This window comes from Lissotriton vulgaris, chromosome 6 (assembly GCF_964263255.1).
Source record: "Lissotriton vulgaris chromosome 6, aLisVul1.2, whole genome shotgun sequence".
NCBI lineage: Eukaryota > Metazoa > Chordata > Amphibia > Caudata > Salamandridae > Lissotriton > Lissotriton vulgaris.
This window is the reverse complement of record NC_141694.1, coordinates 562,697,789-562,724,541: the sequence shown is the minus strand read 5'-3', so window position 1 is coordinate 562,724,541 and position 26,753 is coordinate 562,697,789. Positions and strand designations below refer to the sequence as shown.

The following is a 26,753-nucleotide window of genomic DNA, read 5'->3' as shown; positions in this document are numbered from 1 at the left end:
ACAGTGGAAGACTATTCCCTGTTGGGGTGGCGCAAGATTTTCTCAGGCCGCTGTTTTTTCGCCAGTGAATGTAGATCTTTATACATGGTATAGACTAGCTGGAAAGACTCTGGAGATGAAAAGGAGACACCACCTTCAGTAAGAAAGCCACATTAGTCCACAATATGAGCTTATCTGCGAAGAAGCATGAGAAAGGTTGACAGGAACCTCAGACTGTAGCTCGCTAACTCAATGAGCTGAGGTCCCCACAACCAAAAACATAGTCTTTAACATCAAGCATCTAACACCCACTGGTGACCTGAATAAAGGTGGTTGGTCTGGGAGACATAAAAAAGTAAACAAGGCTGCAATATACCCCTTCACTGTTCCAACTGCACAACCTTGTTGAGCCAAGGATAATGCAAATTAGTGGATGGTAGCCAAAGTTGCTTTCAAGAGGTCATTGTGCCTGCCTGTGCACCAGGCTACAAACTTATTCAATCTCCCAGAAAACACTGACTTAGTTGAGGGGCAATGTGCTGACGGGATCACGTCAACCACCTCTGGTGGATGCTGAAAAGAATTCAGATTGCCCCACTCATTGTCCATGAAATGAAGATGTAACCATTGGAGATTGGGGTGCAGGATCTGGCAGCCGATTGAGACAGCAGGTCCACTCTGACTGGAAGATGAATTGGGGCACACTGAAACAGGTTCCTCAAATCTCCTTGCTATGGATACTGAAGGGTACAGAACATCGAAAAATGGGTGTTGTCGAGAGTGGCAAACAGATCCACCAGAAGCGTTCCCTACAGGGCGAAGATGTTCTGAACGACCTATGGATGGAGATACCACTCATGGTCAGCAAGATGACCCAGTTTGGGATTGTCGGTTCTGACATTGAGTGAACCCGCAAGGTGGGTGGATACCAGCCACACCGTCTGTTGGTATGCTCAAGTCCACGCATCTTGACAGAGAAGGTCAGACCCCCCCCCACTCCTGCTGTTTGTTGATGTACCACCTAGCAGTAGTAATGTCCATCAAGATCTGGACGGATTGGCTGTAAAAGGACAAGTGGAAGGCCTCGGGTGGCAGATGGACTGCCCTAAATCCTAGGAGATTAGCGTTTAAGTTCTGCTCTTCTGATGACCAGTGGCCTATGATCCACAGATCTGCCAGATGCACACTAAACCTAAAGGTGGATGCATCTGTCACCATTGTAGTAGATTAGTAAGGAACTCTCCCAAGAAAGGTTCTTGTAGGAACCCCACAGCCCACTGTCCCTGAAGATCACAATGAAATCTGCAAAATCTCCTGGATTTTGGAGCCACTGCTTGTGGAAGAACCATTGGAGGGCCCTCAAGTGCAACCAGGAGGAGGATGATGCAAGAAGTCAAAAGACTTAGCCTGCGCAAAATTGTTAGGACTGAAACCCAACCTCCTTGTTAAAACATTGGAAGCTTATCCAAAATGTCCTGGGGAGGAAAAGAAGCCAGAAACAAGGTTGTGAAGAGTACTGCCCCTATGAATAGGAGTCGCTGGGAGGCCTTCAGTTAAAATTTGGGTACACTGATTGATAACTCCAAAATGTCCAGTAGCGAAGCAGTCAACTGCAGATACTGCAATACAATCAGGAACCAACCATAGTGCAGCCAGTCGACCATGTACAGGGAACACTGGCATCCCTGATGTCCTGAGATGTGCCAAGACTGTTACCCTTGTGAGACCTCGAGTTACCAAAGTCAGTACGAAGAGAAGAACAGCAAATTGGAAAGGAGTAGAACCCAAAACAAAGTACAGGCAGCTCACGTGTGATCTTAGGATCAATATATGAAATCCGCTGTCAAAGGCCTTGGGTTTCGGAAGGGGCGAAAATCCCTAAAGGTCGACTGAAGTCCCAGAGATCTAGCTGTGTCTCTTCCTTCATTAAATTGCTCTAGCACTTCACGTGCTTTCTAACTAAATAGCTGCTACCCCATCGACCGGTATGCCTGCGAATGTATTTTTTACATCTGCTGAAAGCCATGTAGAGGACGGGCAATCATACCCTCTTACGGTAACTGATGAGCTTATGGTCCTGGCAATACAGCCCATCTTGTCCAGGCTGCTCTGATGATGTGGGGAGAGGCATCCTGTCCATCACAGACAACTTTAGCAAAGAGGTTCCTTAGGTGTTCCAGCAGATTAGAGACTTCTAAAACTGCCATGTCCCAAAGGACATCGGTGAGGCAACTCAAAAGCCAAGCGGCATTCAGTGAGCGTAACACCATGCTTCCTGAAGAAAAGGTTTTCTTCCCCATACCTCTTAATTTCTTAGATTCCCTATTGGTATGGGAAGTAATGAACCACCAACCTCTCAGGCAATGGATGCAGGGATAAGAAGGTGAGTCTCGAGGGGGCGTGGCTTAGCCGCCTAAGATGGCGGATCGTTTTCCCTAGAGCTCCGACTGCCAGCCCACGCTCGATGCAGCTAATGGTGTCCCCTTACTTGCTATAGGGGCCAAGAAGGCGGAATCGGCGGTCGGAACACCCCGGGGCAGCCCTGACCCACACGAGGTGCCCAGATTAGATCCCTGTGAAGACCGCTTCGCTCTGCTGTCGCTCCCATTCTCGGCCTGTCAAGATGGTGGCCTCCGGGTGGAGTGACGGCGCCTGAGTGCCCCCGAGCCTGAGGCGCCGGAATCCCTTGACGGAGCACCCACGCTGGACACGAAGGTGAGGAGGCGGCGCTAGGAAGCCGGAGGAACCACGCAGTCAAACGCGGCCCGCCCTCACCAGACCGCACCACCAACGTTGCGGCTCACCAATGCCGGGCGGAACAGAATACAGACATACGCAGCCATGAGCGTGGAGACACTGGGGGTGATCGGAGGACGAAGAACACACCGGGCCCCCCCCTCCTCATGCAGCATTTACTACACCCCCTGCATGCCTCATAGCCCCGGCCGTGAAGATTGACTGCGGGGAGAAGACGCACGGAGCCACTCACTGTGCTACGCCGCGCCCTTCGGGGACCAGGATTCAGGGACACGCTACCAGCCCGCATACTTAGCGGCCACCAGGCTGTATACACCAGACAGCGCTGAGAGGAGGCGCGCTAGACCTGCAGACGCGGGGACAACTGTGACAGCCACGAAAGGAACGGATGACAACCTCCCTCCCCCGCGCGAGGCCCCGACGAGACCCAAAGCGATACATACCGGCGCCGCAACCCCTGCTATGGGAGCCCACGGCGAGATGAGTTGACCCGCCGACCAAGAGAGACCTGGGCCGCAACACGGGGTACCAAGCGCTGACCCCCCCTGGTCAACCGGGTCGCCCTTCACCTGCTCCCTGCCCCTACTGCACACTCCGGGAACGCGGAGAAAGAAACGCGCTGACAGAGACAGGCCACCAGAAGACGGCCAAAACTCTGGGCAGCTGCCGTGTGAGACCCTCCTCACTTCTTGTGCGGAACCACCAGGATCCAGACGACTCGTTGGTGCCGGTGGCGACTCCAGTGGGGGAAGCTTTCCCCCCCCACCCCCAGAGTGCAGTGACTGCCAAGATGCGAGGTGTCCCCTGAAGGTATCGAACCGGCCAGACCACTAACCCGAGATACTGCTGTCGCCCGCGTGGTTCCTCACCAGGCGTCCATACCCTCCACAATAGAACACTCCAGGGTGACGATGGAGAATAAGTTTGATACCCTAGCCACGGACTTGTACCTCCTCCGGTACGACCATAGGAAACTTTCGGACAAAGTAGCCCAAGGAGAACAGGCGATGCACACTATACACCCACAAATGCAACACCACCGAGACATTGCGGACCTGCAATCCCGGCTCAAAGCTCTGGAATACAAGACTGACGATTTAGAAGGGCGCTCCCGGAGGAGCAACATCCGCGTCATGAACCTGCCGGAAGGAGCTGACCCCATACAGTTCATCACGGACTGGATTGCGACCTTTACACCGGCCACAGATTTGACCCCCTACTTCTCAATTGAACGAGAGCACCAAGTTCCGACACGCAAGCCAAAACTGGGCCTACCCCCACGACCGTTCCTCCTGAAACTTCTACATTTCCGAGACAGAGATTCTATTCTTCGAGCGGCCAGAACATGCGGGAAACTACGGGTGGAAGACCGACAAGTGATGCTGTTCCCTGATTACTCCCAGGCCGTCCAACAACAGAGGGCCACCTTCCAAGCAGTGAAGCGAACACTCAGGCAGGAAAACATCCAATACGCCCTCCTGTTCCCGGCCAAGCTCAAAATCATCCATGAAGGCACTACGCGCTACTTCACAGATCTGAAAGAAGCAGACACTTGGGTGGAACAACATGCCCCTCGCCACCCAGCGTCACCGGGCACGCAAAACGGCTCGTCGGGACGGCGTCCGCGAAGACAGAACCGCAAAGTCACCCTAACACAACTTAACACCCGGCCCACTCAACAAGGAAGCGGCTCCCCGAACCTCACCCAGATCATAGCGGAGCGACAAAGAGCGATCCAGGCGGTGTCGGCGCTCGATCCCTCGGAGGGAGGATCGGACCTAGACAGAGAGCCGCATCTATTCAGCTCTGAGGATGAAACCAGCGATGCTCCGGCCTCCCGGGAGGGATCACAGACCACCCCGATAGTGACCCCGCAGACCTGCTGGTGTAACGAGGACATACACACGGAGACCACCTGATACTGCGGCCCGACCCGCTCTGGATAGTCTGGCGAAACTTCGATAGACCAGACGACCGCCCAGAAGGACAGACTTGGGGGCGGATCCGAGCTGCTTCTGAGTCTTTGTCCCGGGGCCCAGAACACCTGCTCAGCGGCCACTCACCATGGGGCACCAGGCAGGCAGTTTCAGCAATCAACGTGCCTTAGTCGTGGTGCCGGCAGCACCAGGGATGATGACCGCCTGCCACCCCGCAGCAACGAACTAAAGACTCTCCATGTTATATTTTTTGGACGTATCGCCCCATGCAATAGGTGCCCCTATTTGGGAATGTTCCCCAGAGTTATGGTTTATCTTTCCTTTACGATTTTACTTCCTAGACACGAAGAGGCGGGCGGGCTATGAAAGACAATACCGAGGCATACGACCCCGGGTCGGCGGGGCGGGGGCCTGGGGGGAGGGGACCAGCTGCGTGGGGAGATGATGATTACACAAGGTCCATACTCTACACGACTGACACATGACACCTCATTTATCAAACACCGACCTTAAATTCCTAACGCTGAATGTCAGGGGCATGCACATGGCCACTAAAAGGTACTTGATCTATGCCTACATAAAACGACAACAGGCACAGGTGGCCTTTCTTCAAGAGACACACCTGACAGAACAGGAGGTTAGCCGCCTTCAGAGGAAATGGCGGGGGATCGTATGCGCCACCAAGTACTCCGCATTCGCCAGAGGCGCTCTAATCTGGATAAGGCCCGGGGTGCCATTTAAAGAACAGCCCGACTGATCAACAACGATGGGAGATACGCTATTGTTAGTGGCCTGTTAGAAGGCCAACAGATACTTATCAGTTCTATATATGCTCCAAATACAGAACAGGAACAATACTGGGACAAACTGACCGCTATGCTAGCCCATCACATTTCAGTACCCTGGCTCTTGGGAGGAGACTACAACTGTTTACTAGACCGACACTTAGACAGATCGCACCCTCCCCCACCACATTCTCCCGCACTCAAACAATCAGAACACTTCCGTAAATGGGTAGAACACTGAATGCTGAAAGACGCTTGGAGAACACTGAACCCGGCGGTCAGGCTATACTCTTTTCACTCCGTCCCACATGACCTCAGGGTGTGACTTGACAGATTCATGTGCTCCACAGCCATCTTACCGAAAGTACACCACACTGACTACTTGGGACGAGTAGTGTCGGACCATGATGCACACAAGGTCACTCTCCGCTGGAAATCGCCCCAACCCCGATCCCCACATTGAGGCTCCCTCAGGAATGCCTCACGGATCAGCCCTTCCGCCAAACGCACAGGGACTTCATTCAGGAACACTTTTGGCGCAATGCGGGCTCTGCCTCCTCCAGGGCCATAGAATGGGATGCATACAAGATTACTGCACGGGGGCATTGTATTCAACAGATAGTGGGAGTGCGGAAAAATTTGGAGCAGGCATTACATACATCGGAGGAGAAGTTGGCGGGACTATCCCGAGACTCGGACCAGGGACGGACCACCTTAGAACAGATTGAGGCAGCGAAACTTACACACGCGGAAACGCTACGCGATCTTAGGAAATATAACTTCTGCATTTATGCCACACGCGTACACAGGGAGGGTAACAGGGCAGGCGCACTCCTAGCATGGATGGCCAAGCAAGACACGACCCCACAACCCATCACAGACTTAGCGGATGAAACTGGGCAGCTCCACACGTCACAGCCTGACATCTTGAATATATTCCGCGCCCACTACATAAACGTGTACCGCAACCCAGCACTAACGCCGTCATGCACATTACAACACTTCATGGGAACACACAAGCTGCCCACCATTTCCGATGACGAGAAGAAAGATCTAGACACCAAAATTACAGCCCCTGATATCAAGCGGCTATCGGGTCCCTCGCGCAAAAGGAAGCAAGCACCAGGGATGGATGGGCTCCCGTTGGAATATTACAGCACTTTCGCAGCCCAGCTATAACCCATCTCACGCTCACATACGAAGAAGCCCTGTCCAAGGGGATTTTGCCTGCGTCATTCCGCGAGTCCACGATGGTGACCTTCTTACAGCCCCACAGACACCCCATATACCCATCCTCCTACAGACCCATCACACTCTTAAATACAGACTGTAAGATCTTAGGGAAAATACTTGCCGACTGATATAGCCCGAGTTTACCAACCCTCGTTCACTCGGATCAATGCGGTTTTGTGCCCGGGCACAATACGTCACATAACTTAAGACGACTATTCCACCTACAAGATAATGTGCGGGACAGATTCCCCCACGCGGCGTGCCTGATCTTCAATCTGGAGAAGGCGTTTGACACACTGCTATGGCCCCATTTGTTCGCGGTCCTTCGGACGCTGAACTTCGGCGAGGGGCTGTTGGCATAAACGCAACTCCTCTACAAGGGACTCACGTCCAGACTCAGACTCAGTAAACTTATCTCTGCTCCCTTCCCGATTGAGAGAGGTACCAGACAAGGATGTCCCCTCTCCCCCCTCTTGTTCGCACTGACCGTTGAACCCTTGGTGGTACGGCTACTTCAGGAAGGAGAACTATGGGGGGACAACACACTGCGTGTCATTATACGCAGATGACCTGCTGATCTACGTCGAGGACGTGACGGGGGATCTTACCCCAATACGGGATACCCTACAGCTCTTCGGGGCCATGTCTGGCCTCAAAGTCAATTGGGAGAAATCGACCATCTACCCACTCGGCCCCCACCTGGCACCACACGAGATGACACTCGGCACTCAGACCCTACGCTGGAATGGGGATGTCCCCAGATACCTAGGAGTCCGACTTTACCACTCCCCGACTGATTTGTAGGAGGACAATCACCACAAGGTGCTAGCGGGCCTGCGAACTGCAGTGAACTTCTAGAAGACTCTGCCCTTGGCGCCCATTTGGGCGGGTGGCCGTAGCGAAAATGATCATGGTACCCAGGCTGCTCTATCATTTTGTCAATCTCCCGGTGGTTCCGCCCCGGTCATTCTTCCGGGAACTGGACACCCTACTCACAACGCTCATTTGGGGCGCCAGTAACCATAGGGTAGCACTCCTCACGCTATATTTACCCACCACCGAGGGAGGCCTAGGAGCCCCATCCTTCGAATCATACTTCCTAGCTGCCCAGCTTCAATGGCTGTCCCACTGGACAGCGGAACGTTGTGTTGGGGAAACAACAACCGAGATCGGCAGGATACCTCTGCCGATCATCAGGAGAATGCTCCTGCCCGGAAGCAGACCACTCCAAGTCTCCATAGCTCGTCGCTGTATGATGCGTATCCATCGACTGTCAAAAGACCGACCACTATATTCCCCACTGCTACCACTGGTAGGTTTCCCTCGTGGAGACAAACATTACGCTATCAGAACCCTGCAAGTCTGGACCGACCATGACATAACGGAGGCGGGCGATTTGTTCCATGAGGGTCAGTTACGTACCTATGCGGAGCTGGTCGAGTGGTACGACCTCCCGCAGGGACAGTTTCTCACGCAAAGGCAACTCCTGGATAGCGTACGACCGATCTGGAAGCTACGAGGCGAAGAACCACCCTCACACCCGGTACTCCATACAATACTTCGAATGGGAGCTGGCAGACACTTGGTTACATGGCACTACAAGGCCATCCGAGAATTGACAAACGTCTCCCTGGATACTTTGCGACAGTCATGGGAAGACGATGCCGGCAGAGTATTCCATGGCACGGAATGGAAGCGCGCTCTGGAGTACACGAAGAAAGTGTCCAGAAATGCGCAATTCAACAACATACAATTCAATATACTCAACCGTGCCTACCTCACACCGTACAAAATACACCGGTACTACCCAGATACACAATTCAACTGTCTGCACTGCCACCTATCAGAGGCAAACTTTAGGCACATGTTCTGGGACTGCCCCTCCCTACGTAAGTATTGGACAACGATACACAACACACTCACAGCGTTGGTCAATGTGCCGCACATGGACTCCTGGGAAGTATGCGCATTGGGGACATACAAGCGGAAGAAATCAGAGAAATTACAATGGCGGTTCGCATCCCTTGCTCTGCTACTGGTGAAGCGTGCTATTGCCATGCACTGGAGGGCCCCCTCGGGCCCCCCGGTGGCAGCCTGAATAGGAGCGGTAAATAAATGGGGAGCGGCGGAGGAAGCTATCCTACGGGAGGAAGAAGTGAGGGGAACATGTAAACACCCCTTTTCCCTGGAATGGGCACAGCTGCTCAAACAATTTAAACAAGAGACGACCCCGGACGACACCCAGGGACCATCCTCACCCCGTACCCAGGCCTCCCCTCGACCCCCCGACTCCCCTGGTCAAATACCTGACGCTTGACTCCCCGGTACGAGAGACAGGTCGAACCAGGGGCTGATCCCTCTGGGAGACGTGGCTCGCTGTCTCTGGCGAGATGCTCCCCGCCCCCCCAGGCGACCCACGCGCGCCCCCCCTGATCCCGCGGTCCCCGACACCCTCTATTCACCCTGCCTATTGGCCTCAGCGAGCCCGCCTCACGCACATTCGCCGCACACCAATCTAGGAAAAGTTCCTCCCACAGTTTTGTGTTCAGTTCTAATAGTTGATTTGCGCACCAACGCACTTTGTCCTGGTTTGTGTCTACTGCTCAGAGGAAGGTACATATAGACTTACTCAGGGGCAACATTCACACATACCCCTCCGCCAGCACGCAGATCTCCAGGCAAGACGTCAAAAGCTCCTTCTAACACATGATTAGACTTTGAACTCTCACACCTGAGGACATTAGACCACAAATAAGCTGAACGGAGGGACACCTAATTGTTACAACTGTCTTCTAACAGCGAATGTTCATGTAACCCTTTACTGTGTATCAACATATATACGGGACCCCCTCTTAGAGTACTTTGGGCCAGGGAAAAGAGAGGAACACAATATCACAGCAAAGAATGATTCCCTCGTGGCCTGAATTACTTTACCAATATCCTATAATTCCTACTTTCAAAAAGGTCCTTCAAAACATGGCAAACGCATTTGTTTATTTCATATTTGTACCTTTTTATTTATTATTCTTTTACTTTTTTTGCAAAATTAATTTTTATATACTTTTTTTCTCAATTCATCATATTCATATCTCATAAAAGTTAGTACATGTATCTAATTGACATTGCATATATAAACAATAAAAAACACCATACAGAGAACACATCTAAACCACCAATTCATCATACATCCACTATCATACACTCAAAATGCACTCTTTATTCTGTCTAAGAAGTCACAAGTCTTTCTGTGAACTGTCACGCTAGGACCTAGTATGACAGTTCACAGAAAGACCTGTGACTCCTTAGACACAGAATAAAGAGTGCATTTTGAGTGTATGATAGTGGATGTATGATGAATTGGTGAGAGTGGTTTAGATGTGTTCTCTGTATGGTGTTTTTTATTGTTCATATATGCACTGTCAATATGAAATAAACGAATGTGTTTGCCATGCTTTGAAGGACCTTTTTGAAAGTAGGAATTATATGATATTGGTAAAGTAATTCAGGCCACGAGGGAATCATTCTTTGTTGTGACCCTTTACTGTGTGACATAATTGTTGTACATTCGAAGTACCATCTCCTCCGGGGACTCTGAAATGTAAAAACCCGAATAAAAAGATTTTTTTGTAAAAATAAAAGAATGTGAGTCTCGAGGGGCTTGTCTGTTACATTGGACTATCAATTTGTATATTTGTTTAGGGACAAATTAAGAAGTGTGTCCTGAGTTTCTGTATGAGAGCATGTCAAGTTCCATTCCTAAATGTTCCAGTCGAAGATGCAGCACCTGAGGAAGACTCTTTGTGCCAGGGAAGTTTTTTATTTTCAGTATACAATAGTGAGAGAGCCCTTGCTGTGTGAGATTCTGGAGCCACTGGATATTTTTAACAATTCTGTTACATATCTCGGTCTGCCCTTATGAATGGCTTTGAACCTAAGGCTGCAAATTTTGGATTTGACTATAGCCTAAAGCGGAACCCAATGCAGATCTCTTAGTAGAGGGTCAATCTGGTCAATCTGGTCAATCTGGTCAATCTGGTCAATCTTTTTTTCACTAATCTAGGCTGTGGAGTGTAAGACCACTTTCAGTGGTCGCAGGGTTTTTGCTGGAAGGCCACACTGGATGACATTTCCTGAGTCTAATCTAGATATTATGAAAACATAGGTGGTCGTCTTGAGTTGATTGTTTCACAGCAGATGTTTTATTCTTTTTATCTAATGAATAACGAAATTGGAAATGTGTGATTTGGGAAAGTTTATTTATGTGAATTGTAAATTATGTGAAATGTAAATGAAAGTGTTCTATCTTTGGCGAAAACCAATGATTTTGCTAAAGTTGATGGCGTGGAACAATTATTTTCAGCTAAGTGATCATTAATGTTGGTCACTCCTTTAGTTTCAGTTTCAAGATAGTAATAGGAATTATATTTTTTATGAAATGAGATTTAAGGTATTTTCCAATGACCCTAAAATAATCTTTGTCATACCTTTTTGAGTAAGGATATTATCTATGGAGAAGAAATGTATTTAATGGTGCGCATTATATGCATATTGATGGAGACTGATGCCGAAGTTTTCTAGAACTTGGCTTAACAAGTCAACGTAACGATTTAATGAAATGGGGGATAGAATGGCTCTTTTAGGCACCCAAAAAGATATTAGTTAAGGTCTGAAAGTATGAGATGCTAATTTTACTAGGTGTGATTCGTTAGGAAGGATTTGAACCACCCACGTACTGACTGTTAGGCTCATTCTGTATTCAAGTGTTTTCAGGAGTATTGTGTGATTGACAGTGTTGAATGCTACTGCCAGGTCGAGCAAAATTAGAATAAATATTTCTGCTTTGTTTTCGATTCACAGGATATTGTAAAGTTTTCAGTGCAATGCCCTGTCTGAATCCGTACTGTGTCGCGAGAATAAATCCTTGCCCTCAATTAATTTGTTTAATTGTATTGCGACTGAATTTTAGTTGCCTTTTACCCACCTAGTTCATGATAGGATTGTAGTTCTCCATGCTTTAGGGTCAGAATTAGCTTTTTTGGATTTAGGGATTACTAGCCAAGTTTAAGGCAGTTAGAATATATGCCATGCTGTAACAATAAATTAAATATACCAAGCTAGTGTGCTACAAAATGTTGAAAGTTCCTTTTTATTACTGGCACAGCTAGGGTGGTCTGAATGAGTTCCATCTGATACCTGATCTGGGAAGGAATGTTGTTTTAAGAGGTCCAGATAGTGGATGATTGCATCTGATATTTTAGATTTTATTAGAAATGTAGTGGGGGTTTGGGTACTGGGCTGTTCCCTTTAAAATAATTGACATTTTTCTTAACTGGATTTTGTAGTTGTGCTATTTGATTCTGTAAGTATGTTGCTTTGGCCTTTTGTATTACTTTTTTAATTGTTCTTGCTAGTTCTAATGAATGTAGACTTGGTCTTGGCAAATGTTTTCAGATTCCAGAGTTTCTCAAAGCCCTTTAAAGTCGCTCAGACACTAGTTAATTGTTAATTAAACCGTGATTTGTGTGAAAAGTTCCTGGGGGGTTTTCATCTTTTATAAGCTGCCTTGTTGAAAAATTGGTCTCTTGCTCTAGTATTAAATAGTTGTTATAGTATGGATATTTGACTGAAATCCAAGGTATCTATTTGAGATGTTTTTTAAAGTTTCTTCAGAGATGTTTCTATAAATCCTGACTAGGATTTTGCCTTGGAGTTCTAGGGGTTGGGACTGAGAAAGTATTTTGAAATTGTCCAATCAGTCGCTCCCTATGGAGGTAGCGAGTGTCAGACGTTGTATGGCTGTTAATATCAAGCCCAATATTTTTCCTTTGGTGTAAATTGGGCTATAGATTAGCTGACTCAGATTGAAGAGTTGTGTTCTGCTGACTCATTCCTGCTAGATATTTACAACAAGGGGTGGTGAGGGACAGAGTCTCTGTATTAAGCAGAAAGCTCTCACCCAGTCAAGAGATCAGGGCTAGATCCAACACCGTTTTTTAGCTCACTGCACCATCCCAGTTTCAGAACCTGGCTGTATGCAAATTAGTCTGTTCCTGTCCCAGTGCATGATGGGAACAGGGCAAACCAAACTACAAAAGCCAATTCTTACACTGGGAAGGAAACAAGCTCCCGGGGACCGGTTTCTGGCATTACAGCCGTCTTCGGCCCGGTTTGCTTGAATCCTGATGGTGCAATGAGCAAGGGTCTCACATCTGAGAATACCCTTCCACGCTTAGGGTGGACAAAAATATTTACAACAAGGGGTGGTGAGGGACAGAGTCTCTGTATTAAGCAGAAAGCTCTCACCCAGTCAAGAGATCAGGGCTAGATCCAACACCGTTTTTTAGCTCACTGCACCATCCCAGTTTCAGAACCTGGCTGTATGCAAATTAGTCTGTTCCTGTCCCAGTGCATGATGGGAACAGGGCAAACCAAACTACAAAAGCCAATTCTTACACTGGGAAGGAAACAAGCTCCCGGGGACCGGTTTCTGGCATTACAGCCGTCTTCGGCCCGGTTTGCTTGAATCCTGATGGTGCAATGAGCAAGGGTCTCACATCTGAGAATACCCTTCCACGCTTAGGGTGGACAAAAATATTTACAACAAGGGGTGGTGAGGGACAGAGTCTCTGTATTAAGCAGAAAGCTCTCACCCAGTCAAGAGATCAGGGCTAGATCCAACACCGTTTTTTAGCTCACTGCACCATCCCAGTTTCAGAACCTGGCTGTATGCAAATTAGTCTGTTCCTGTCCCAGTGCATGATGGGAACAGGGCAAACCAAACTACAAAAGCCAATTCTTACACTGGGAAGGAAACAAGCTCCCGGGGACCGGTTTCTGGCATTACAGCCGTCTTCGGCCCGGTTTGCTTGAATCCTGATGGTGCAATGAGCAAGGGTCTCACATCTGAGAATACCCTTCCACGCTTAGGGTGGACAAAAATATTTACAACAAGGGGTGGTGAGGGACAGAGTCTCTGTATTAAGCAGAAAGCTCTCACCCAGTCAAGAGATCAGGGCTAGATCCAACACCGTTTTTTAGCTCACTGCACCATCCCAGTTTCAGAACCTGGCTGTATGCAAATTAGTCTGTTCCTGTCCCAGTGCATGATGGGAACAGGGCAAACCAAACTACAAAAGCCAATTCTTACACTGGGAAGGAAACAAGCTCCCGGGGACCGGTTTCTGGCATTACAGCCGTCTTCGGCCCGGTTTGCTTGAATCCTGATGGTGCAATGAGCAAGGGTCTCACATCTGAGAATACCCTTCCACGCTTAGGGTGGACAAAAATATTTACAACAAGGGGTGGTGAGGGACAGAGTCTCTGTATTAAGCAGAAAGCTCTCACCCAGTCAAGAGATCAGGGCTAGATCCAACACCGTTTTTTAGCTCACTGCACCATCCCAGTTTCAGAACCTGGCTGTATGCAAATTAGTCTGTTCCTGTCCCAGTGCATGATGGGAACAGGGCAAACCAAACTACAAAAGCCAATTCTTACACTGGGAAGGAAACAAGCTCCCGGGGACCGGTTTCTGGCATTACAGCCGTCTTCGGCCCGGTTTGCTTGAATCCTGATGGTGCAATGAGCAAGGGTCTCACATCTGAGAATACCCTTCCACGCTTAGGGTGGACAAAAATATTTACAACAAGGGGTGGTGAGGGACAGAGTCTCTGTATTAAGCAGAAAGCTCTCACCCAGTCAAGAGATCAGGGCTAGATCCAACACCGTTTTTTAGCTCACTGCACCATCCCAGTTTCAGAACCTGGCTGTATGCAAATTAGTCTGTTCCTGTCCCAGTGCATGATGGGAACAGGGCAAACCAAACTACAAAAGCCAATTCTTACACTGGGAAGGAAACAAGCTCCCGGGGACCGGTTTCTGGCATTACAGCCGTCTTCGGCCCGGTTTGCTTGAATCCTGATGGTGCAATGAGCAAGGGTCTCACATCTGAGAATACCCTTCCACGCTTAGGGTGGACAAAAATATTTACAACAAGGGGTGGTGAGGGACAGAGTCTCTGTATTAAGCAGAAAGCTCTCACCCAGTCAAGAGATCAGGGCTAGATCCAACACCGTTTTTTAGCTCACTGCACCATCCCAGTTTCAGAACCTGGCTGTATGCAAATTAGTCTGTTCCTGTCCCAGTGCATGATGGGAACAGGGCAAACCAAACTACAAAAGCCAATTCTTACACTGGGAAGGAAACAAGCTCCCGGGGACCGGTTTCTGGCATTACAGCCGTCTTCGGCCCGGTTTGCTTGAATCCTGATGGTGCAATGAGCAAGGGTCTCACATCTGAGAATACCCTTCCACGCTTAGGGTGGACAAAAATATTTACAACAAGGGGTGGTGAGGGACAGAGTCTCTGTATTAAGCAGAAAGCTCTCACCCAGTCAAGAGATCAGGGCTAGATCCAACACCGTTTTTTAGCTCACTGCACCATCCCAGTTTCAGAACCTGGCTGTATGCAAATTAGTCTGTTCCTGTCCCAGTGCATGATGGGAACAGGGCAAACCAAACTACAAAAGCCAATTCTTACACTGGGAAGGAAACAAGCTCCCGGGGACCGGTTTCTGGCATTACAGCCGTCTTCGGCCCGGTTTGCTTGAATCCTGATGGTGCAATGAGCAAGGGTCTCACATCTGAGAATACCCTTCCACGCTTAGGGTGGACAAAAATATTTACAACAAGGGGTGGTGAGGGACAGAGTCTCTGTATTAAGCAGAAAGCTCTCACCCAGTCAAGAGATCAGGGCTAGATCCAACACCGTTTTTTAGCTCACTGCACCATCCCAGTTTCAGAACCTGGCTGTATGCAAATTAGTCTGTTCCTGTCCCAGTGCATGATGGGAACAGGGCAAACCAAACTACAAAAGCCAATTCTTACACTGGGAAGGAAACAAGCTCCCGGGGACCGGTTTCTGGCATTACAGCCGTCTTCGGCCCGGTTTGCTTGAATCCTGATGGTGCAATGAGCAAGGGTCTCACATCTGAGAATACCCTTCCACGCTTAGGGTGGACAAAAATATTTACAACAAGGGGTGGTGAGGGACAGAGTCTCTGTATTAAGCAGAAAGCTCTCACCCAGTCAAGAGATCAGGGCTAGATCCAACACCGTTTTTTAGCTCACTGCACCATCCCAGTTTCAGAACCTGGCTGTATGCAAATTAGTCTGTTCCTGTCCCAGTGCATGATGGGAACAGGGCAAACCAAACTACAAAAGCCAATTCTTACACTGGGAAGGAAACAAGCTCCCGGGGACCGGTTTCTGGCATTACAGCCGTCTTCGGCCCGGTTTGCTTGAATCCTGATGGTGCAATGAGCAAGGGTCTCACATCTGAGAATACCCTTCCACGCTTAGGGTGGACAAAAATATTTACAACAAGGGGTGGTGAGGGACAGAGTCTCTGTATTAAGCAGAAAGCTCTCACCCAGTCAAGAGATCAGGGCTAGATCCAACACCGTTTTTTAGCTCACTGCACCATCCCAGTTTCAGAACCTGGCTGTATGCAAATTAGTCTGTTCCTGTCCCAGTGCATGATGGGAACAGGGCAAACCAAACTACAAAAGCCAATTCTTACACTGGGAAGGAAACAAGCTCCCCGGGACCGGTTTCTGGCATTACAGCCGTCTTCGGCCCGGTTTGCTTGAATCCTGATGGTGCAATGAGCAAGGGTCTCACATCTGAGAATACCCTTCCACGCTTAGGCCCATGATGCACTGGGCCAGGGACAGACTGATTTGCATATAGCCAGGTTCTGAGCTGGGATGGGGCAGTGAGATAAATAACGGTGATGGATCAAGCCCTGATCTTTGGACTGGGTAAGAGTGGTCTGCTCAATTCAGACACTCTGTTCATCACCACCCCCTTTTGTAAATCGATTTTGGCCACTATAGGTGTGGCAGGGTATACTCAGACATGAGTCCCTTTCTCACTGCTCCATCAGGATTCAAGCAAGCCGGGCCGAAGAGGCTGAAATGCCAGAAACCGGTCCCCGGTAGCTTGGCTCCTTTCTGGTAAAGAATTGGCTTGGTAGTTTAGTCTGCCCTGTTCCCATGATGCACTGGGCCAGGGACAGACTGATTTGCATATAGCCAGGTTCTGAGCTGGGATGGGGCAGTGAGATAAATAACGGTGATGGATCAAGCCCTGATCTTTGGACTGGGTAAGAGTGGTCTGCTCAATTCAGACACTCTGTTCATCACCACCCCCTTTTGTAAATCGATTTTGGCCACTATAGGAGTGGCAGGGTATACTCAGACATGAGTCCCTTTCTCACTGCTCCATCAGGATTCAAGCAAGCCGGGCCGAAGAGGCTGAAATGCCAGAAACCGGTCCCCGGTAGCTTGGCTCCTTTCTGGTAAAGAATTGGCTTGGTAGTTTAGTCTGCCCTGTTCCCATGATGCACTGGGCCAGGGACAGACTGATTTGCATATAGCCAGGTTCTGAGCTGGGATGGGGCAGTGAGATAAATAACGGTGATGGATCAAGCCCTGATCTTTGGACTGGGTAAGAGTGGTCTGCTCAATTCAGACACTCTGTTCATCACCACCCCCTTTTGTAAATCATTCCTGCTAGAGCCTAGCTTTGTTGATGCCAAGGTCTATTTAACAATCACCTAAATGAAAATGTAATAAATACTGTTGGAAAGTGGCATTTCAGTCACAGGGAGATAGTCCGTTATCTGTTCTATAAAATTTTTTTGAGGAATTAGGTGGTATGTAATTTATGTGCAGGAAGGGGGAACATAGAGGGGTCAGCAAGGATGGCTATGTTGGAGCATTCAAATGATGAGAATAATGGCCTGGGGAGTAGTTTACACAGTTTTGTGTTTTTGATAAGCAATCAATCAGTCATTTGTAGAGCACGCTAGTCACCCGTGAGGGTCTCAAGGCTCTAGAGGGGATGGGGGATGACCCAGCTACTGATCGAACAGCCAGGTTATGAGGAGTCTCCTGAAGGTCAGCAGGTCCTGGGTCTGTCACAGGTGGATGGGGAGGGTGTTTCATGTCTTGGCGGCGTGGTGGGAAAATTACCTGCCGCCGGTGGTCATTCAGCAGATGCTTGGGATGGTGGCGAAGGCGAGGTCAGCGGAGCGAACCTGGCGGTTCAGGGTGTAGAAGGTGAGTCGTTCGTTGAGGTAGGCTGGTCCGGTGTTGTGGAGAGCTTTGTGTGCATGGGTGGGGAGCTTGAGGGTGTCCTCTAGTTGATCGGGAGCCAGTGCAGGTCTCTCAGGTGGGCGGTGATGTGGCGGGGATTATGAGGATGAGGCGTGCGGAGGCGTTTTGTATGCGTTGGGATTGTGTCTGGAGTTTGGCCGTGGTTCCGGCATAGAGGGTGATGCCGTAGTCCAAACTGCTGCTGACGAGGGCTTGGGTGATCGTCCTTGTGGTTTTGGTGGGGATCCATCTGTAGCTCTTGCGGAGCATGCAGAGGGTGTTGAAGCATGAGGAGGAAACAGCGTTGACTTGCTGGGTCATAGAGAACCTTGAGTCCAGGATGAACCCCAGGTTGCGTGCGTGGTTGGTGGGTGTAGGGGCAGGTCCCAACATGTAGGGCCACCCACCAGGAGTTGTCCCATGCGCAGGGGGAGGAGCCGAGGATGGGGACTTCCATTTTGTCAGAGTTCAGTTTCGGACGTTAATCCACTCTGCGACGGCCTTCATTTCCTCGTGAAGGTTGGATTTGGCGGTGGCTGGACCTTGATGAGGGAGAGGATCAGCTGGGTGCCGTCGGCGTATGAGATAATGTTGAGGTGGTGCGCTCGGACGATGTCGGCAAGCGATGCCATGTAGATGTTAAAGAGGGTCGATCTTAGGGATGATCCTTGGGGTACTCTGCTGGTGATCATGGTGGCTTTGGATCGGAATGGGGAAGGCAGACTCTCTGGGTTCTGCTGGTCAGGAAGGAGGTGATATAGTTCAGGGTTTTGTCACGGATCCCTGCGTCGTGGAGGCATGTGCGCAGGGTGTGGTGGCAGACGGTGTTGAAGGCAGCCGAGAAGTCTAGTAGGATGAGGGCCGCTGTTTCGCCGATGTCCAGCAGGGTCCTGATGTCGACGGTGGCTGCGATGAAGGCGGTTTTGGTGCTGTGGTTGCTGCGGAAACCGGATTGGGAGGAGTCCAGATGTTGTTCTCCTCCAGGAAGTGGGTAAGTTGTCGGTTTGCGGTCTTCTCAATGACTTTCACCGGGAACGGGAGCAGGGAGATGGGTCGTAAGGTATTGAGATCCTTAGGGTCCGCATTGGGCTTTTTGAGTAGGGTGTTGATTTTAGAGTGTTTCCAGCTCTTCAGGAATGGGGTGATTTCAAAGGATCTGTTGCTGATCTTTCGGAGTTGGGGTGCGATGATGGAGCTTGCTTTGTTGAAGATGTGGTGAGGGCAGGGGTCGGAGGGTAAGCCGGAGTGGATGGTGTTCATGATTCTGATGGTGTCTTTGTCGTTGACGTTGTTCCAGGAGAGCAGGAGGTTGGTGTGTTTGAAGGGTATTGAGTCGGGGGTGTCGGCGACTGTCCTCGGTGTCTGGGTCCTGAAGCTGTCATGGATGTCTGCGATCTTGCAGTGGAAGAAGGTGGCCAGGGAGTTGCAAGAGTTCTTGCGACGGCGGGATGTCACTGGAGCTGGAGTTGGGGGAGGCGAGCTCTTTCACGATGCTGAAGAGCTCTTTGCTGTTGTGTGGGTTGTTGTTGATGTGTTCCTTGAAGAAGGTCCTTTTTGCGGATCGGATGAGTTGGTGGTGCTTGCATCTGGCGTCCTTGAGGGCCGCGTGGTTGTCTGTGTCTGGTCTTGGCGCCACTGCTTCTCGAGACTTTGGCAGGTTTGCTTGTAAGTCTGGAGGTCGGCGTTGAACCAGATGGCTCTGGTGTCTGTGCGCCTGTTTGAGGGTTTCCCGATTGGGGCGAGGGTGTTGACACAGTTGTCGATCCCTTGTCTGAAGTTGTGGGACACTACGTTGGTATCTTTGGGCTTGGATGGAGGGTCTCAGGTGAGGGTGGTGATGAGCTGGTCTTTAGTGACTTTGTCCCAGCTGTGGTGTGGGATTCCTTACGGTTGGCTGTGCGTGGTGTGTTTCTCGAAGGAGAAGTGGATGCAGTGGAAGTCGGTCAAGTGGAATTCAGTGGTGTGGCTGAAGGTGACGTGCTTGCTGGCAAAGAAGATGGGGTTGAGCGTGTGCCCGGCAGAGTGGATGGGAGTTGTGATGAGCTGTTTGAGTCCGAGGTTGGTGCAGTTGTCGATCAGGTTTGTGGACTTGCTGTTGTTGGCGTTCTCTAGGTGGAAGTTTAGGTCTCCAAGGAGGATGTAGTCTGTGGAGGCAAGGGCGTGCATGCTGATGAGGTCGGCGATGGAGTCGCTGAACTGTGGTCGGGGCCCCGGGGGTCTGTAGACAAGGGTTCCTCTGAGGGTGGTGTTGTGATCGGGGTGGATCTGGAAGTGTAGGTGTTCGGCCATGCTGAGGGAGTCTTCGGTGTTGGGTCGAAATTCTGATGGTGTTCCTGTGGACGATGGCGATTCCTCCTCCTGGGTTGTTGTTGTTTCGGTCCCTGCGGGTGAGCTTGTAGCCGTCCGGGATGGCTATGGCTATGGCTATGGCTATGTCGGGCGCCGAGGAGGCGTTCATCCAGGTCTCCGTCAGTGGAGGAAGAATCAATAAGGTCCGAAGGTTCAACAGCGTGCTTGTGGACTGAACGGGTGAGACTGATGTGGCCTGCTTTGTTGGGACAGGCAGGATGCGCTGGAGTGCGTTGCCTGGTGTAGAGGCAGTTTCGGCAGGTGATGGCTCCGTGGGCGAGTTTCGGGGCGGCCTGATAGCAGGTGGAGTTTCGGCCGGCGTTGAGTGTGTGGAGGGAGTTGGCATCGTATTGGTGTCGGGTGTTGTGGCGTTTGCAGGGAACAGGGGTCTGTCGCTGGGCGCGGTCCAGGCGCGGATAGGCGCAGACAGGCTTGCCTTAGGTGCACCCACTACACGCATTGGCTCCGCGACCGCGCTGCAGTCTCCATTAAGTATGGGCGGGGCGACGGAGGAGCAGCTATGGGGCGGGAAGCAGAGGGCAAAATAGATGTAGGGGGACTCAGAGAGCAGTCAGCGGGGGCAGAAAACAATACAATCAGACAAAACCCAAAAACAATGTCACAATCAGAGCAGAAATGCGGGGGGAGTAAAAAACAGTAAAAAAACATTACCGGCAACAGGCACCAGCAAGGTGCAAACTAGAAACCTGCCTGGGAGGAACGCAGGCAGAGGACAGCATGGAGGAGCTGTGGGGGAAGAGATGATCTCTGGCTAGGGGTCTAGCAAAGCTAGACCCTCTCCTGTATTCAACTATGAGAATAGTGTAACCGAAGAGGACCAGTAAATCTATGATATTTTGGGAGAAGTTGTTTAGTCAGGATTCACTAATGTACATAAGATGGACACTTTTTGATTCTAAGAGAGATAAGATGTCCATATGCTGATCTGACATTGTGTAAAATGACTTGGATGTAGCGGTGATCTGAATCCGGGTGTCATGATTTGGCTTCTTTTTTATTAGGCGATGGTATCAGCCATCATTCAGTATTGTGCTAGGGATCCAGCGGCAGCACATACATAGATTCTTTGGTGTGGGTTGAACTTTCTGAATGTTGTGTCTTAGCTGGATGATGTTAGGCTAGTTTATAGGAAGCTGATGAGGAAGGTAATGAGAAAAGGAGAACCATTAAAGAGTGCGACAATAAGAGAAGTGTATAAAGGAAGGTAAGTGTGAAGTTCTAGCGTGTACACAATAAGTCACGATAGGTAGAGAAGTCAAGTTAAGTGAGGGGGAGAGGCAGGTAATGTTATATTCAAAAGCAGAGTTGAGATGAGGTAGAATTTACATTGGAGAATGAGGGTAAAAAAGAGGTGAAGGTTGCAAATAGATTAGTGGAGGGTGTGAGCAAAGGGGCTACGCCGAAGGGAAAGTAGGAGGAGGGGAAATGGGAGAGAAAGGGAGAAGATGTGGGGAGCAAAGGCAAAGTAACAAGAAATGAGTAAAAATAGTACTACAAATAAGGAGTAAAGAAAGGAGTAGAAGGGAGCTGTAGATGCATTACGTGAAAAAAGGGGAATATGGAGTGCAGAATGTTGAGATTGAAATAACACTCTTATGGATATATAATGGTTAAAGATTTTTTTTCTGAGAGTCTTAACTCACCGCTTGGCTCACATCTATGCTACTTCATTCAGCGCTTTGGTTAGTTGAAGGGTAGTTGATCAGGGTTTCCAGTTTGACCTGAAGAGATTGCCTAGAAATACATCTGGAGTGATGACCGAAAGAACACTTCACTGTTTCAGGCACTTTGGTGGGCTTCATCTAGTTGTTTATCTTTGCTTTGCCAAGGAAGTTGTTATGACTGACTGCTGGTTAGAGGTGAACCTCAAGCTCATGTGAGTTGTTCCGGAAACATGCATGAATAACACTGTTGTGTTTAGCTATTTTCGTGAATTTGAATGTAGGCTACAACTTGGCTTCCAGTTGATTGTTGTTTGTACAGCATGATCAGGCAGCCAGGAGAAGGAAGACAGCCCGGTTCTGGCGTGCCCAATCTGATTCGGTTCTGCTTATGGGAGTCGTAAGTCACTAGAGCTCCCATTGAAATTGCAGATAATTAGGCTGGTAGCAGGGGCCCAATTTAGATCTCTCCAGGGGGGATGCTGTCTTTGGTGACCACCTACTTACTGTGTGAACTATGCTGCTGTGGTCCAATTATGTGGAAAGGACTGCAATTGCCACAAGATTCTGTGGCCAAAACACTGTCTCGCTTCTCCTTGTTCAGTCTGCCCTTGAGTATATATGCCTGGGCAGAATGCGTCCACCTTGCTCTGTGGCTTGGTGTTGGGTAAAAGAGTGTGGCAGCTTTCAGAGTTACATCAGCTGCCACTCGGGGAGCATCCTTAGAAAGCTGGGCTATTGTCTGATCATGGGGACTGCTGGGGTCAGACAAACTGGCCCATTAGAATGTCGAAGGACTTTGGCCAGGTAAAGTCAGGTGTTCCGATTTGTGGCCTAGTCAATCTAAGCTAAGTGGCAGTTAGTGGATGTTGACTTTGGGTCTCTCATTAGCTGTAGGTGCTCTGGTCACAGACTATTCGCGCATCTACTAGTATCCTCAGTAGAGTCACAGGTCACTTAGAAGTGGATTGATAGAGAGCAGGAACTATGTGTCTGGTCATAGTGGTGTAGCTGACAGAGGTGTAGGGAGTAGCAGGATGTTACTGTTCCTTCACGTAAGCATCTTCTATGAATGAATGAGAGAATCTCCTTGTAGTCCTAAGAAACAGATCAACAGAACAAATCACTGAATGTGTAAGGCTCTTTATAGCTTTTTTTGCATTATTTAATTTCAGTGGTTTTTCTGCATATCTGTCTATTTTACTTATGTCTTGATATGATATGAAAGACCTCCTCCTGCACTTTGTAACCACAGAGAGGAGTATAAGTGACTGCTATTTATTCCTTCGTGCTAAAGTCATTGACAGTTACGTTGTTCTTACTCTCTTTGCTCAGTGTCTGTAGTATACAGTAAACAGAAAACCATAGAACTCTGGTAGCTGTCTAGTAAGCACTGGATTGGGCTTAGCATACATTCACAGACAACTATAAGACTGGGTCGAATAATCAGCCCAATTGTGGCAGAGATTGATCATAAAATAGAGTACAATGCCTAGAAGAGGCCTGAAAATGACAGCTGAATGTAGATTGGCTCTATAATAAGGAATTTTAAGAGGACATCTCGCACTCTATTTTTTTCAGCAATCCTTGCCTGCCTCCTAGAGTAAACTGAACGATGACACAAACAACCTTTGAAAACACGCAAGAGCACAGCAGGCAACTTCAGAAACATCATATTGAATCATCTCCCCAACTCAACCTTAGAACATTAGAAAAAGTATTTCTGGAAGGAACAGGGAAATGGAAAGAGTGCTCCAACAAGGGGAGCACATGTTTTTAATTGAATCAAAAATACGTAATAGAAATGCTGACTGAAATCGAAATGTCTATGAGTTGAAACAAAGTTACCATCCTTGTCTTTTAAAGTCTGGAATAAAAGTGGGAAAACACTCACCCAAGGATAAGGAATTGTCCTGGTGCTGGAAGACCAAGCTGTATGGAATCTTTCAGTAGCGTCAACAGGGAAGACCAGCTATCTACTAAATTTGAAATAGGGATCCTGCAGGAAGAATACATGTATCGTAAATTGTTGACTGATTACACCACCCAATTAGCTCATAATCTCAGAGCTTGACAGTAAAGTTACAAAATAAATGTAAGAAAAAGAAATAGGTAACCAAGCACCTCTGAGAATATTAATAAATAGACCAGCTTTTTGCCAAAGTACTACACATAAAATAGCATCATATTTGCACGTGAAGAACAACCAGATGGTTTGCGATACAGCGTGCCCAACTTAGGTACTCCTAAAAAGTATACTTTTAACTCCATCGCTACACACATTAATCTGGATTTGGGTAATGAAAATTACACAGAATACATTCATGCTTATATATTTAAGTTGAGTGATGTCTTTATTGTTTCATTTTTTACATAAGTGGTGTTTTTCTCCAGGATACTAAACGGACATGAGTAATGCAATAATTTTTTTTTTAATATTTTTAAAGTCATTCAGAAAGACAATAGTTTGAACACAGTAAAAAGTATTGGTGAGCATCTAAAGATTTTAAAAAAGCGGCAGTGAGAAGACGTTTCTAACGCTGATTTTAAAAGACAATGGAAAGTAGATATTTGAATGGACTGTAGTAGGGCTGGAATTGTTCAGTATGCCAATAAACAGTCTAAACGAGCACCAAAAAGTCAGATATAATGCAAAAAGAATACAAATGATGATTGCTTTTTGTACACACTGACTCTTTGAGATTTATATTTTAACGTGTTATGTTTCAGAATACTTTTGAGTTGTAAAATAGTTCTCGTGCTTTGTAGTGCAAGCACTCCATAAAAATTTTATGAGTTGCCAAAACAGGCACAAGCATGAGATGAGAGTATAACACTTCTCTGGGTACAACCAAAGCCAACACCAAGTATTTTATTAAGACGGATGGTAACAGATTAGCATACCGCAGTCTGCTAAACCAGATCTAAAAAGCAACATCCAGAAGAGCACAAGAATGTGTGTAATCAATCAATCAAGCATTTATAGAGCGCACTACTTACCCGTGAGGGTCTCAAGGCGCTAAGGGGTGGGGGAATGCTGTTACTGGTTGAAGAGCCAGGTCTTGAGGAGTCTTCTGAGGGTTAATAGGTCTTGGGTCTGCCGTAGGCGGATGGGGAGGGTGTTCCAAGTCTTGGCGGAGAGATGGGAGAATGACCTGCCGCCGGCGGTCACTCTTCGGATGCGGGGGACAGTGACGAGGGCGTGGTTGGTGGAGCGGAGCTGGCAGGTGGGGGTGTAGAAGCTGAGTCGGCTGTAGAGGTACGCAGGTCCGGTGTTGTGGGGTGCTTTGTGTGCGTGGGTGAGGTGCTTGAAGGTTATCCTCTTGTTGACGGGGAGCGAGTGCAGGTCTCTCAGGTTTGATGTGGCTGCGGTGAGGGATGTCGAGGATTAGGCGTGCGGGGGCGTTCTGGATGCGTTGGAGCAGTTTCAGGAGTTTGGCCGAGGCTCCTGCGTAGAGGGCGTTTCCGTAGTCCAGTCTGCTGCTGACGAGGGCCTGGGTGACTGTCCTTCTCGTTTCGGTGGGGATACACTTGTAGATCCTGCAAAGCATGCAGATGGTGTTGAAGCAGGAGGAAGAGACGGCATTGACCTGCTTGGTCATGGTTATGTGTATAACATAAAAAAAGCCCAGTCGAGATAGAGCAGAGTCCAGAATGAAATAAGCAAGCCTAAATGATTGGGCAGTTGAGGTTTGAAAATCCAAGAATATCAATATGATTCACGAGAAGAGAATTTCAAAACTTTATTAAACCTAGTTGATAAAATATTAGAGAAACTACAAACCAAAATATACATAAGCAGTGAAGAGTAAAAACAATACTGTTTTGCCAGAATATCAAATATTGAATAATAAGTAAACGCCAAGGGCCTGATGTACGAAAAAATAACGAGTTGTAAAGTAGTTAGCATGTAAATAAAATGTATTTAATTTACAAAAAGAGTTGCTAATGGTGTATTTCTTAAAATTCCACACTTCACTGAATATTTTGAGATTCCTTATTTTTTTAATAGAAAATACCAAATTGCTAATTGAGATTACCAAATGGTAAATTGCTATTTTAAAGTACAAAGCATTCGCAAATAGGAAATTTGCTAAAACACATCATTTCACATGTGCAAAACAACATCTATTGGAAGCAGGAGGGCATCAGCTTCAAATGATATAAGGTGGCACAAAAAGCATAGCAATCTTTCACATTGGCTGCACTCTATGCTGTAGCAAGGAGGATGCAGATTCTAGGAGCCCAACAGAGGAGAAGGAGGATGAGAGAAAGGATTTTCAGACAAACAGATGGGAAGGTTTATGTTAGGTATAGGTTTAGCAAATAGGTCATTCTTACTTTAATTAACTATTTGGTCCTGTACTAATCAGGCGTACACAACGCAATGGTGCTATTCCTACCCACATCCAGGTTTTGAAATCAGGGATGCCATATCGGCATTAGCATCCCCTGGTCCAGGTGGGCTACCATCTGAATTCTAGAAGGCATACGCAACAATACTGACACCATGTCTTCAAGCGGTCTATGCCGCTGCAATAGAAGACTCCTCCCTCCCACCCTCACTAAATGAAGCGCGATTAGTTTTGCTGCTTAAACCGGACCAAGACCCTATGGAACTAGGCTCTGATAGACCACCAGCCCTCTTAAATACCGATTATAAAATACTGGTGCAACTGTTAGCAGACCGGCTAGAGCCCCTAATTTGATCACTTGAGCAGTCCCTCTATAAACCTTCATCGATTGTTTGGGGTCGCCGAATATGCACTGCGGCAATGGCCCCGTGTGGGTATGCCTGATCTTAGATTTGGAAAAGGCATTCAACACCCTAGGATGGGATTTCCTATTCGCTGTGCTGCCACTTTACGGGCTTGGG

General features: G+C 48.4%; 1 protein-coding gene across 2 annotated transcripts in view; it reads right to left on the bottom strand.

Moving 5' to 3' along the window:
* Nucleotides 1–26,753, bottom strand: part of DOP1A (DOP1 leucine zipper like protein A) — a 1,079,867-nt gene that overhangs the window by 256,070 nt on the left and 797,044 nt on the right. For both annotated transcript variants that reach the window (XM_086926553.1, XM_086926552.1), the window contains one exon: nucleotides 23,772–23,876. In XM_086926553.1, coding sequence (XP_086782679.1) covers nucleotides 23,772–23,876 — 105 coding nt within the window. The remainder of the gene's footprint in view (nucleotides 1–23,771; nucleotides 23,877–26,753) is intronic.